The sequence below is a fragment of the Pygocentrus nattereri genome, chromosome 13, assembly GCF_015220715.1.
Source record: "Pygocentrus nattereri isolate fPygNat1 chromosome 13, fPygNat1.pri, whole genome shotgun sequence".
NCBI lineage: Eukaryota > Metazoa > Chordata > Actinopteri > Characiformes > Serrasalmidae > Pygocentrus > Pygocentrus nattereri.
The window spans coordinates 5,717,888-5,732,581 of record NC_051223.1 but is presented as its reverse complement, the minus strand read 5'-3'; the positions used below and the strand labels follow the sequence as shown (position 1 = coordinate 5,732,581).

At 41.3% G+C, this 14,694-nt stretch overlaps 1 protein-coding gene across 3 annotated transcripts in view; it reads right to left on the bottom strand.

Moving 5' to 3' along the window:
* arhgap27 (Rho GTPase activating protein 27) overlaps nucleotides 1-14,694 on the bottom strand; it is a 61,583-nt gene that overhangs the window by 24,825 nt on the left and 22,064 nt on the right. Inside the window, exon 1 of one of the 3 annotated variants that reach the window (XM_037544422.1) lies at nucleotides 6,398-6,709. The exons of the other annotated variants lie outside the window; for them this stretch is intronic. Coding sequence (XP_037400319.1) covers nucleotides 6,398-6,472 — 75 coding nt within the window. The 5' untranslated portion in view covers nucleotides 6,473-6,709. Of the gene's footprint in view, nucleotides 1-6,397; nucleotides 6,710-14,694 lie in introns of those variants that run through there. 3 annotated transcript variants of the gene reach the window in all.

Sequence of the window (14,694 nt, the reverse complement as noted above, 5' to 3'; positions counted from 1 at the left end):
TTTCATTACATGCTTCTATAACCTAAAAACAGCTCAGCTAATTTGCACTCAAGTCCCTGTAGTTACTCAATAATAAGCCTTAGTATATAATAGGCCTGGAGTTTTAAGGGGTTGGTTAAAAACCCTAATTTGACTAAAGCTTGCTAGTGGATCAGCAGCGCATCTTCTCTGTCTCTGTGTTAAAAGACTTGTGGTATATTGTCTACAGCAGGGGTCGCAACCCAAATGTTAAGAAGAGCCATTTTGTCCTTTCAAACTATCGTCAGAGCCGCAACATTTTACGTTCTTTTTACCATCTTGGCTGTAAGTATATCTCAGTATGTGCTGATGTGCTAGTACATCATAGCTATAGCTGCTTTTCTCGCATCTCCAGCAGGAAACTTTTCAACAAAAGTAGAACTGTTTCTAATATAATGTCTCTCAATGTTTGACTTATTACCAGGCTGAGGTCAGCTTCTCATTCCTATTTCCTCATGCCGCCTTAAATGATGCCTGAGGTGGCAGAATGTAACTGCATCATTTAAGGTGGAACGGAAAATTACTAAGAAATTAACTAAGAAACTTAGTTGACTTTTTAGTGTTTGACAGCTTCTTATTGCAGATTAAACACATCAGGAAACCGGCTGGAGTGATTGTAAACACAAAGAAGTTCGCTCGTTTTCAAGTGCTCAATGTGCATCTTAAATCTTTCTCTTTGCCTTTTCATGAGCTACTAGCTAGTCCAGATTGTTATCTGCATTGCTATGGTGACCAGAGGTCTACGTGTCAGTCTTCAAGGTTAAAGGGTGAATTAGCTTTCTGTGGTCTATAAAGCAGTAATTTGGTCATTTCACCCGCACCAAGATGACAATACATGTTACAACACACGCTGAATATCTGACAACAGCATCAGTTAAGATCTTAATTCCTCTTGAAGACATCTTCAGACCTTTAGAGGAAGTCCTCATACTTTCGGGTCAAATCTTTACATCTTTGGAGGAAACGTTTAAGCTTTGAACTCAGAGGAATGGATGCTGTGGATGAGACTGAATGCAGCAATGCGGGATGGGCTGTGCAGGAGAGCGGACGTGGAAAATCAGTCTTGGCCTAAGTTCAGCAGTTCAGACAGGTGTAGCTCCGAACTCACCTGAACTCCTAACAGAGACCTCCGAGAATACAGTCCCCTTCTTAGAAACCTCTGAGAGAGAGAGAGAGAGAGAGAGAGAGAGACCGAGAGAGAGACATAGAAAAGAAGACATAGACATACGGACAATAAGAAAAGACAGAAAGAGACATACAAATCAAAATGAAGACAGAACAAAAGCAAGACAGGAAGGAAGACAGACAGATAAATACAGAGAGGCAAATTAAGAAACAAAGGCAGACGGATGGACAGGCAGACAGCCGGACAGTCAGCCGGACAGTCAGCGAGAAAGGAAGAAAGAGAAAAAATAGAGAGATAGCAAAGACAAAAGAAGGAGAGAAAGAAAGAATTAGTTAGGGAGAAAGACAGGGAATGAGAAAAGACAATAAGAAGGATACAGAGAAAGAAGGAAGGAAGGAAGGAAGGAAGGAAAGAAAGAAAGAAAGAAAGAAAGAAAGAAAGAAAGAAAGAAAGAAAGAAAGAAAGAAAGAAAGAAAGAACAGGCTGAAAGTGAGTGACACTACAGAACTGAACACAGTAGATCACCACTGCTCTCCACACTGACACCAGATTACAGCAGACTGTCTGAGGAAGAAAGGGAACAAGAAAGAGTTGCAGGAAACAGTGGATGACAAAAAAAGAGAGCAAGAGAGAATAAGTGCTTAAGGGAAACATGAAATTCCCAGACCAGAATGTATGCCACCTTTCCGAGGATAAAATTAGAGGAGCTCGAATGCGTCGGGCCAACAGAGACAGGCGTATACCCTGCATATGTCACTTTACAAGTAGGCTAAGAGAGAGAGAGACAGACAAAGAACGAGAGAGAGAGAGAAAGAATAAGTGGAGGGACGGATAGAGGACCACTATGTTTTTGGTACCAAGCAAACAGCGTCCCTGAGGTCATTCATTATCAGCAGCTCATCGCATGCATGTTATTGACCACTTTACACTACAGTGGCTTTGAATGAAGCAGACCAGACAAACAGTCTAATAAGAGTCAAGTGACCCAAAAAAAAGTCACAACCAATAGCCAACACCACTGACTTGGTGAATGACCTCTATACGCACTGCAGGCCAGCAGCTGCGTTTTCACAGTGTCTGTCTAGGGACGCAAATGACCGATTAACTGTTAACTGACCAATGCTACCGGTTAACATAATGTTACAATGTATTAAAAATGATGTTTAATTTAAGAGTCATTCTATGGAAACGTCCATTTTTGGGTCCCTAGCGTTTACAGATATATTACACTTGAAAAACACGTTGGGGTCACGTTTTATTTAAAAATATAAATAAATTAATGTTATTTTAACAGTTACACCTTCTCGAGGCTCAATGTAGCAATATTGGTTTTTAAATTGATTATATAGAATTCCACAGAAGAGCTCGTCCGCACAGTCATGCATAAAGGCTGAGGCCATATCTTGAGGTAAACAAACGTTTCTCCGCAATTTTAACTACAATAATCTCTACATGACCATGAAATATATGATTCAAATGACATAAACAAAAACAAACGCCACATAGATATTCTAAAACATACAATGAAAGCTCCCCAGGAGTCGTGTCACTGGTGTTACCGCGTAACAAAAACTCTTATATGAAAATAATGAATATATGAAATAAGTCACACTGACGACGTCACTTGACTTCCTTTTATCCGTTTTCTGAGGATCTATGAAGAAAAGCACGTGGTGAGTCTGTTGTGTCTTTCAGTTATCAGAATTTTTCTCATTTATCTCATGATGACATATGAAGCTTTTAGCTGAAGTCACTGGTGTGACCGACTCAATTGAAAAAACAGAATACAAATGGATTAAATTGCATATTTTAGTGGATATTCTATGACTGACATGTGGTTTGATGCTTTACTGCAGCCATTTAGTAAAAGGTCTCTGGTGTTACCTTTCTTATATGTAACACCAATGACACTCGGTAACACCAGTGACTCCTATGGATAGATAAAACAGTGGACGTTTTTGTTGAGTGACCCTTAATTTAATGTCAAGGTACTTCACGAATGTGACATCAAATTTATATTCCACATCTGAAATAAACACATTAATATTATAGAGGGGTCACTGACTGTGGTGAGGGAGCTCATCGATTGGTGGTGCTGACAGAAAGAGTAGAAAATCCGAGGAACAATCTCAGAAAAACTAAGCACGCTAGCAGCTCAGTTACAGGTAAAAGCTACACACAGCATGGAAAACACTCAGCGTTCACTGTAACACCACTCACTCCACTCCTCTAAACGGCCATCATTTTAGCGTCAGGTAGCTGGAACTGAGCCTGTGCTGTGCGGTGCTGGCTAAGCTCTCGTTGGCTTAGCCAAAACGCTACAATCCCAAACACCAGCAAACAGATTTGATGTTGGCTTTTTGTCGGTCACTCCACTTTTTACTCTGTCAGATATCAGTTTTATCAAATACACTTGTTTCAGCAGAGCAGCAGTTAGTCAGACCCAAGCCTGTTCTGTGGGGGGTGGCACTGTTTGGGCCTAAAATCTGCTGGCTAGGCTAACGTTAACATCCAAAACACCACAGGTTTCATTTCTCCTTTCTGTGTCTTCAGCACCAGCTGCTCAAATTCATTCCCCTCACATTCGAATCATGATCATCTAAACTTGCGTCAGTGCTTTAGTTAGCCGGAACCGAACGTATTCTGTGGTGAGGAGAGATATTATCCTGCTAGCTAAGCTAATGCTAATCTGCATCTCTCTCCTGCAGCACTGTTTACAATTTGCCATTTGTTAGACAGACAGTTTAACATATGTCGAATAATTTTATGAAAACTGTGCACACGTTCACTTATTTGGTGATCATGTCAGTGAAATAAACTTTCTGATAATATCCAATTTTTCTGGCTTTGGCGCTTTTACCTTCTCCCCAGGTAACACAGTACATCGCAGCCTAATTATATATGAAGCTGATTATGTTGCATATATTGAATATACGCTCACCGACCACTTTATTAATGTTCAAATGCTTGTTAACACAAATAGCTAATCAGCCAGTCACACGGCCGCAACTCAACGCATTTAGACATGCAGAGGTGGTCAAGACAACTTGCTGAAGTGCAGACCGAGCATCAGAACGGGGAAGAAAGGTGATTTAAGTGACTTTGAACGTGGCGTGGTTGTTGGTGCCAGACAGGCTGGTCTGAGTATTTCAGAAGCTGCTGATCTACTGGGATTTCCACATGCAACCATCTCTAGGGTTTACAGAGAACGGTCCGAAAAAGAGGAAATATCCAGTGAGCAGTCACTGGACATTGTGGTGTGGACAAAAATGCCTTGTTGATGTGAGAGGTCAGAGGAGAATGGGCAGACTGGTTCCAGATGATAGAAAGACAACAAGAACTCAAATAACCAACCAGAATCTCTGAGGAACGTTTCCAGCACCTTGTTGAAAGTATGGCACGAAGAATTAAGGCAGTTCTGAAGGCAAAAGAGGGTCCAACCTTTTACTAGCAAGGTGTACCTAATAAAGTGGCCAGTGAGTGTAAGCTGAATACTGCAGTAGCCCACCATTATACACTCCGTCATTTTGTAAACTTATCAGTTTTTGGTTATATAGTCATAAATATATTACAGTATAGAAGTGGGTTCTTATACAGGGGTATCTTTTAAAGGTAAGCGATATGACAAAAATCGAATATTGTGATACTTCGTCATTTTTACTATACACAATGTCATTTATTTTTTCAGACATGATTAGAACTGAGAAAAAGAACCAGCATTTTAAAAAATGCTACGTTTTAAAAAATACTATCAAAAACTGAATACGATGATTTTTGTCTAATATTTGGCACCAAATGCAGTTAAACGGGACAAATTTTGCCTCTTTTATAATGAAACATGCAGTTGGTCAGTGCCCTACAGGTACTAATGATATTTATGATATGGTCAGAAAAGCATAGTTTATCACAACAATGATATATATTGTCATGTTGTCCAGTCCTGGTATGTTTAACAGTTTCAAGATGTTTAACTGCATACAAGCAAAATCTTATTATATTTTGGTGCATTAACACAGAACGCAGCTGACATGGGTACTCATGGGCACTTGTGGTCATGTGGGATGCATGCTTGATTTTCAGCTTCTCAACTATTAATCACAGACTAATAACGATCAAATGCATCCTTGTATCTGATAATGATTCATATCTGCTGTGACCCATGCAGCATCCTGAAGACAGTACTGTAGAAAAGGCACATGTTGACAGTCAACGGGCTATTCACACCAGGGAGTGTCTCAACAGGAAGAGGCTGCTGACTAGCTAACCATAAAAACAAAGATCAACTTCACAAAGAGATTTCACAAAGCAGGGGTTTCTCAATTAGCTAGGTAACTTAATCCCAAAACCAAGCCCGCCTAACAGCAGAACAGACATTTCTACAGCGCGGTCCTAACTTCGGGCTTAAGCGATGCGCCCAACTGACAAACCTCTGTAAAATAACCCCCATATCACTGCTGTAGTCGCAACGCAGGGCTAAAGGTACAACAGCATCATGGCTGAAACACCACAATGGAGGACTGTGGACTGTTATCTGGGGCTGTGTTCCTTCACAACTTCCTGCTTTCGAAAACTTCACCATGACATGGTGCAGTTTTGTAGAAAAACCACCAAGTTGTAAAATCAAGCCGACATGTCCACAAGTACAGCAAACATCAGTCAAACTGTAGTCAAACCATTACATCCAACAAGTAGTGGTAGAATCAAAACATGTCCATCGTAAAACCAAAATCAAACCACAACCTTGCATTCAAATCAAACTGTAGAGCCAAACCAACATTTCCACTTGGTTGTAGACCAAAGATACGTCCACCAAGTCAAGGAATCAAACCGAAATTATGCTGTCGAATCAAACCAACATGAAACTGCAGAGTCAAAACAACGTGTCTACCAAGTTGTTGAGTCAAACCAACATGTCAGCCAAGTCGCAGAATCGAACCAAAATTATGCCGTAGAATCAGCAACATGTCCACTATGTTGCAGAACCAAACCAACACCAATAAATCCAGTAGCTGAATCAAGTTAACACATCAACTCGAAAAATCTAACGCATCCAAGAAATTGAAGAATCGAACCAACGTGTCCACCAAGTTTATGAATCAAACCATAATGTCCATCAAGCTGAAGAATCAAACCAGCATGTCCACAAAGTTGTAGAAACAAACCAACATGTCCACCAAGTTGTAGAAACAAACCAACATGTCCACCAAGTTGTAGAACTAACTATGTCCATTGTGGGTTTTCAATAGGACCTACCTGAGGATCCACAGAGTAGGCCACAGCGGTCTTAGGTCGGCAGTTAAGCCGCACCTTGGCGTAATACTCCACCATGGTTCTTGTTCTGGATGCTCCGAAACATCAGCTATTCAGTGGCCAACTACGCTACAACTAGCGTAGTGTAGATAGTAGTGACCCTGAGGTCCATTCACTCTCACTAACTCTCACACGCAGTCAAACAAGAGCATCCTCAGTAAGCTGTGTCTGCAGCGTTTGTGGACGGAGAAAAGGAGAACTGCCTACTCGGAGAGAGAGGGGGAGGGGGAAAGACAGCAAGTGAGAAAGAGAGAGAGCGAGAGTGAGAGAGCAAGAGAGAGGTGGGTGGCAGCATGTCAACAGAGAAAATGAATGAAAGAGAGGAAGAAACGGGTCGATTAGGCTGAAAAAGTAGCTTCACCCCCTTCCTGTCAGATATGATAAAGAAAGCTGGCCTGAATCAGAACAGAGCTCGTCCACAGGGAGGCAAACGCTCTCAATAGGTACGTCTGAATGAGGAGCTTTGGAAAACTAAGAGGGTTTTTTCCTCTCGCCACTGAAAAAGAGCACTCAGGAGTTTCACTGTAACCAAAGTTCATTTCCTCATCTGCTTGATTTCAGCATCTCAGACAGTCTGTTAGCCTCTGCAGTAAGAAGCAAAGGGTCATACTTTCACTGTGGTGAACCAAAATAGCTTTGGATATCTTCAGTAAGGACAGACAGATGGATGGATGGACAGATAGATATTAGGAAATTTAGCGGATATGCTGATATGGAAACCGCAAGCCGATGCCGATATCCGACGTTTTCTCATACCTATCTGCTGATACTAATACATAAATATTTATAAAATTCAGAGGGGAACAGTAACTAACACAGCTAGGCTTTCAAATCGAGCCATAAATGTCAAAACTCAGGAGACAACTTCTACAACAATGCTAACTTCTGAGGGAGTCTAGTAGCTTGTTGGTAAGCTAACTGTGATTCGCATTGACCTTTTCTTACAGTTTTAGATGAAATACAAACATTTAGGGGGCAGTCGTGGGCTGGAGGTTAGGGAATCAGCCTCATGACCGGAAGGTTGCCGGTTTGATCCCCAGAGCTGACAGCACATGACTGAGGTGTCTTTGAGCAAGACACCTAACCCCAACTGCTCCCCAGGTGCTGCATGTTGGGCTGCCCACCGCTCCGGGCAAGTGTGCTCACTGCCCCCTAGTGTGTGTGATCACTAGAGTGTATGTGGTGTTTCACTTCACGGATGGGTTAAATGCGGAGGTGAAATTTCCCAGTTGTGGGACTAATAAGGATCAATTGAATTTTAAAGAATTTTATATTGTACTTTACAAGCTTGTGACAGACATATTAGCACATAGTTAACCTTGTGGCGGTTCCACAGTAACACTTTCAGTAGAAAGTTCTGGTATACAGCTGCTTTCCACTCCTAACTGTCCATTGATTCCAACGAAACTGGACCTGGCTATTGGATAACGTGATGCTTGATTTGTCTTGTCGCTCCATAATTACGCCGATAATTAATTTTAATGCATCAGGACTTCTCTTCAGCTCCTGAAGTCCTAAACAATAAAACCGTTAACTACGTGTCTAGATACCATGGAGAAAAACTATTCCTGATTGGACGATTTTTGCTGGCATTTGAAGAATTTGACCATTATGTTACAAACTTAACAACATACATTGCTGTGACACTGAGATTAAATACAAGCATGATTCTATTGAATAAAAATGAACAAAAAATTTGAGACAATCTCACAAATCATTAGGCCTTCTTTGAAGGCCTCGAAGGTCCTGAGAGATCCCCTCAGACAAAAGTTAGAAATTAAGACTGAAATTAGCATTAGCCTGTGGAGAAACATAACGTCAAATCTAACTCTCTGTCCAATGCCAATCATTTTTTAAAAGCAAATATCAATAAGCAGTTAATTAGATGTCCACATTAAACAAGGTAGGAATGTTAACTTCCAATAAGCAACACTAGTAAAACTGAAAGTAAGTTGCTATGCATAGATGCCATTTTCACACTGCACATTCAACAAGAACTGAGCCAAATGGTAACCAACTATAACGTTGAATTATAATCATTTATTTTTCACCTGCTGGTGGAAAATACACAAAAGTATGTGGACACCTGACTATCACACCTACAATGACCTATTTGGACATCCCATTCCAAAATTATATCCCCAAGATCCCGATCATGCTAATGCTGCTTCCAGAAGCAGTTCGGATCAATAAAGTTTGTGATGCAACAAACAATGGTCGAATTTTATCCACTGCTCACTTCAGCAGTCGGTCACCCTGCTCTATGAGTTTGCATGGTCTACTGCTGGTGGCTGAGCTGCTGTTGCTCCTAGAGGCCCCATTTCACAATACAGTCACTTACAGTTGACTGGGGCAGACCTAGCAGGGCAATAATTTCTCCTCAGTGCGACCCATTCTACTGCTAGTGCTTGGCTGCATGGTTATGTGCCTGGTTTTATACATCTGTGCACCCTGTAAGTGTTACCAATGACAAAGCAGAACAACGTTGAGCCTCTTGGTATCTAAAGCTGTCAGCAAAAACAAAAAGACCGAAACCTTCAGTACTGGACTATTGGCCAATTGAAAAAGCACAGTTCCAGTTTTATGGCTAAAAAGGTTCCTGTACTTTGTGCGGTAAAAACACCACATGATGAAACAAGATGCAGCTAAAATCTAATAAAACATGTAACGTGCCCTTTGATCTTTCTGTTGTAGAACATGTACCTCGAGCAACATACAGGTTACATTCTGCTGCATGGAAAACAGGAAATATTCACAGGATGAAGTGAGAAAGTTGCTTAACAGCTTCCATCAACCAAGTGTGAGGGCTGTGAGTGGGTGTGCATGTTTTCAAACAACCAGATACACGCTTCCTCTTAACCGGTCAGGTTTTCACCCCGAAAGGCAGCAGTTGTGCAGTCCGATGCCGCTTCTTCATCAGCCTTGACTGGGTGCCCACTGCTCGCCCACCTTCTGGACCAGTCTGACTATCATGGAGCTTCCTGCTGTACAAACCTCACCCCATGAACTGACCTGTATTTATTTATAGCCATTGCTTCACCCACTTCCCCCTTTTTTGTATTTGAATATTTTATACCAACGTTAAAACCTTATTTTCTGTTCATATTGCTTGTGTTATTGTTTTGCTACCTGGTGTTGACTAGAGGAGGATGGGTTCCCCTTTTTGAGTCCTGGTTCCTCTCCAGGGTTCTTCCACTTGCTCCTACACTGTTGCCACTGGAGACGCTCACGGGGGGCTCAGACCCGGACTTTTCTGTAAAGCTGCCTTGTGACAACACCTGTTGTAAAAAGTGCTACACAAATCAACTTTGACTCGACTTGACTTGACTAAGCTAACTACTGGCAAAAAGACTTATTAGGGTTAGTATTCTTATACTGAGCCGTGCTGATCCTATACAGTCTCAAACTGGGTACTTACGTAGCAGCGGTGATCCTCGACTATTAGAGCTTTTAGTTCCAGCTACAAACGTCAAATCTCCGTAAAAAAAACAAACGTTTTGGTCGTTCTAGATTTACCTAGAAAGTGAGCAGAATCAGGCTTGTTTAACTGGATTTACTGCAGTGCAGTTTGTAAAATAATGAATAAAATTGATTCTACTTCTGTTTATTATAGTATTTGCTATATGTGGCACTGCAGGTTCTATTTTGTCTGCTCCAGATAATAACAGCTCAGAAAAAAAGCTCTCTGCTGATCTGCTCAGCTTACTCTGATAGCAGCAGAATACAGCCAGTAATAAAGAGAATCTGAAGTGTTAAGAAGTGAGACTGTGTGCAGCAACCTGTGATGTTCACCTACCAGTTTGTCATCTGGTTGGATTGTATGAGCTCAGATTTCAACGCTACAACTGGGCTTTTTTCAAGGAGTCACTATGAAGCCAGGCTCACTGTCTGCTGAAGCTTTGCAGTATTTATGCTCCTAACTCTGCTGCTCTTGCTGAACTTTCACCTTCACTCGACCGCAGTGACAGATGCAAACGTTGCCTCAGAGTTATTTTAATGCAACAAAACAACACTTTAAATTTAGAGCGCAGACTGGACTTTACCTAAAACAGTCACGACCGGCACTTACGTTCCTCCACCAGGCATTTCAGCCATAATCTAAAACCACAGTGATCATACAGTGAAAAATAAGGTGGATATGTTTTACATGAAGTTTGCATCAGACGTTAACATATATTTAAGCTCAACTCCTTCAGTGCAGATTCCTGTCATAGAGCTGGTGTTTCTAATAAAGTGGCCAGTGAGTGGAAACACAAGACAGAAGTTTCTAATAAAGTGGCCAGGGTAAGTATTCTTATACTGAGCCGTGCTGATCCTATACAGTCTCAAACGGGGTACTTATGTAGCAGCGGTGATCCTCGACTATTAGAGCTTTTAGTTCCAGCTACAAACGTCAAATCTCCGTAAAAAAACAAACGTTTTGGTCGTTCTAGATTTACCTAGAAAGTGAGCAGAATCAGGCTTGTTTAACTGGATTTACTGCAGTGCAGTTTGTAAAATAATGAATAAAATTGATTCTACTTCTGTTTATTATAGTATTTGCTATATGTGGCACTGCAGGTTCTATTTTGTCTGCTCCAGATAATAACAGCTCAGAAAAAAGAAAACACTGCTATGAATATCGCTGTTTTCAGAGCAAAACCTCGTATCTACAAAATGCTAACTTTGCAGGAAAAGGAAAAAAACTTGCTTTACTTTCAATGTAAGTCAAAGGAACCAGACCTTTTTCCACGTAATTCTGGGGCTTTTCTTTTGGTCCATTCATCATGACATTTCGGAACAACGTAAAGGACAACAGGTACTTCCAAATTATGACAAAAACCGAAAAATGACAAAAATACATTTCTTCCAACAGTGTATTGTATTGTAATTGTAGTAAGTCGTAAGCCTTGTGATATCATTTTTTTTGGCAAATTGTTCATTTTAAGCTTGTAAAAGACATTCCATCTACCTCATTCCTGCACCCCATGACACTTTGAGCAACTTATTGTAACGGGGAGCGAGGAGGTGGACGCACGTGCTGAGATAAGTGAGATTGATTAAGGGCAAATCCAGGGTCATCGTCGTAACAGTCCAGGTTCAAGTAGCCAATACGGCGAGATCGGGGGGGCAGACATGACTGACGCCAGAATTCAACAGAACAAGCAGAACAGAACAAACAGAACATCCAACACAGCAGATAACAAACAACCAACATACATCAAACAGCACAAATCAAACAAAGACCAGCACTAGACTAATGAAAACACAGGGCGTAAATACAAGAGGGCTAACGAGGGTTCACAAGACACAGGTGGAAACACAGGTGAGAATAGTCAGGGGAGGAGTCACCAAAACAAGGGGCCGGACTAGGAAACCAAAACAAATGCACATGGAAGATCAAAACAACACGAACACATGGACAGGACTGGGAGGGGCCAATCGTGACACTTATGGACAGAAATTCCTGTGAAGGTTAAACAGACAATTCGAATGCTTATGGAATCCTAACACTGTAGAAATGCAGGAATAAATAAAAATAAAAATCATTACCGCTGGGATGCTTCTCGAACTCTTGTGTGCTGATGTCAGTATTAGATCAGTCAACACATCTGGCAACAGCAGCGCACTAATTACTCACACTAATAAAGTCATTTCATTTCAACAGTGTAATGTGTTTACACCGAGTCAAGCAGAGAACCATAAGCAATGCCATTACACAGCATTGTCTAATGTAGAAACCTGTTTTTTATCCATCGCTTCAATAATGCTGCCTCCGACGTGGCCCCCGGCGTCAGGCTAGTGGGTTACCTCCGCGCTATATTGGATTTTGAACGGAACAGACACTCAGTAACATTATATACTTTGTATGTCTCAGATTTTAAGCAATTCTTTACAGGCCTGAATTCAAAGTAGTCTTTTATTATTGGTCTGTTAACCTTTAAGCCTGTTAGCTCTCTGCTGATCTGCTCAGCTTACTCTGGTAGCAGCAGAATACAGCCAGTAATAAAGAGAATCTGAAGTGTTAAGAAGTGAGACTGTTTGCAGCAACCTGTGATGTTCACCTACCAGTTTGTCATCTGGTTGGATTGTATGAGCTCAGATTTCAACGCTACAACTGGGCTTTTTTCAAGGAGTCACTATGAAGCCAGGCTCACTGTCTGCTGAAGCTTTGCAGTATTTATGCTCCTAACTCTGCTGCTCTTGCTGAACTTTCACCTTCACTCGACCGCAGTGACAGATGCAAACGTTGCCTCAGAGTTATTTTAATGCAAAAAAACAACACTTTAAATTTAGAGCGCAGACTGGACTTTACCTAAAACAGTCACGACCGGCACTTACGTTCCTCCACCAGGCATTTCAGCCATAATCTAAAACGACAGTGATCATACAGTGAAAAATAAGGTGGATATGTTTTACATGAAGTTTGCATCAGACGTTAACATATATTTAAGCTCAACTCCTTCAGTACAGATTCCTGTCATAGAGCTGGTGTTTCTAATAAAGTGGCCAGTGAGTGGAAACACAAGACAGGCGTTTCTAATAAAGATGCCAGTGAGTGGAAACATAAGATTGGTGTTTCTAATAAAGTGGCCAGTGAGCGGAAGCACAGGGTAGGCGTTTCTAATAAAGTGGCCAGTGAGCGGAAATATAGCCAGGGTTTCCAATAAAGCGGCCATTAAGTCATTTTAAACTCTTTGCGGAGCTTTAAGTGTCTTTTTTTGTCTATACTCTTTCCCTTATGCTCTGTTACTGTCATCCTTCACTCTGTGGTGAGGCAGGAATATGTGAGATGCTTCTGTTTTGTATATCGCATGTTCATCTGCTTTGAAATCTTTTATTTCCCTCACACATCATGGATGGATACAGGTGCAGCAGTCATTTCAGAAGTTCCTGGAACAATACTCAAAGGGGAAAAAAGAGCCTGCACGTCTAAATCAGGCGTTCTGATGCACGAGTAGTTTGTTATTCAAATCTTCAGTGCTAGAGCCAAAACATACATGACCTTCTACAAAAACAGGCCAGTGTTTCTGATGCACCACTACTGATCCTCCTCACTTACACAACCCTTCAGGCAAACCTGCTTATTAAAGAAGCCAGAGTTCACATAAAGATGTCTATTACCTTTACCTGCTTAATGAAATCCATGAATATTTCATGTGATGTAACTCCAAGCATGTTATTCTTTATCTACTCTAAATTACTCAGTGACTATAATGAGACTAATTGTGTAATGGAGTCATTCTATGGAAACGTCCATTTTTGGGTCCCTAGCGTTTACAGATATATTACACTTGAAAAACATGTTGGGGTCACAATCCATCCATCCATCCATTTTCTTCTCCACCAGGGTCGCGGGGGGGTGCTGGAGCCTATCCCAGCAGTCTTCGGCGAAAGGCAGGATACACCCTGGACAGGTCGCCAGTCCATCGCAGGGCAGACAGACAGACACTCACACCTAGGGGCAATTTAGCATGTCCAATTGGCCTGACTACATGTCTTTGGACTGTGGGAGGAAACCGGACAACCCGGAGGAAACCCACGCAGACACGGGGAGAACATGCAAACTCCACACAGAGAGGACCTCGGTCACCCGGCCTGGGAATCGAACCCAGGCCCTCCTCGCTGTGAGGCGACAGCGCTACCCACCACGCCACCATAACGCCCTGGGGTCACAATTGATTTATATTTTAAAATAAAATAATATTATTTTAACAGTTACACCTTCTCGAGCCTCAATTTAGCAACATTGGTTTTTAAATTAATCATATAGAATTCCAAGCACCTCAGAAGAGCTGGTCCCCACAGTCATGTATGAAGGCCATATTTTGAGGTAAAAACACAATCTGCAATTTTAACTACAATAATCTATACATGACTATGAAATATATGACCCAAATGACATAAAGAAAACAAAAGCCACATAAATATGATTAAAAAAAATATAATGAAGGTTTCCCAGGAGTCGTGTCACTGGTGTTACCGCGTAACAAAAAACTCTTATTTTGAAATAAAAGTCACACTGATGACATCACTCGACTTCCTTTTAGCTATTTTCTGAGGATCTATGAAGAAAAGCACATGGTGGGCCCACTGAGTCTTTCAGCTATCAGAGATTTTCTCATTTAGCTCATGATTTCATATGAAGCTTTTTCGCTAAAGTCACTAGTGTGACAGACTTTATTCTTAGGCAAGTGTGATAAAACAGAATACAAATGGATTAAATTGCATATTTTAGTGGATATTCTATGACTGACAAC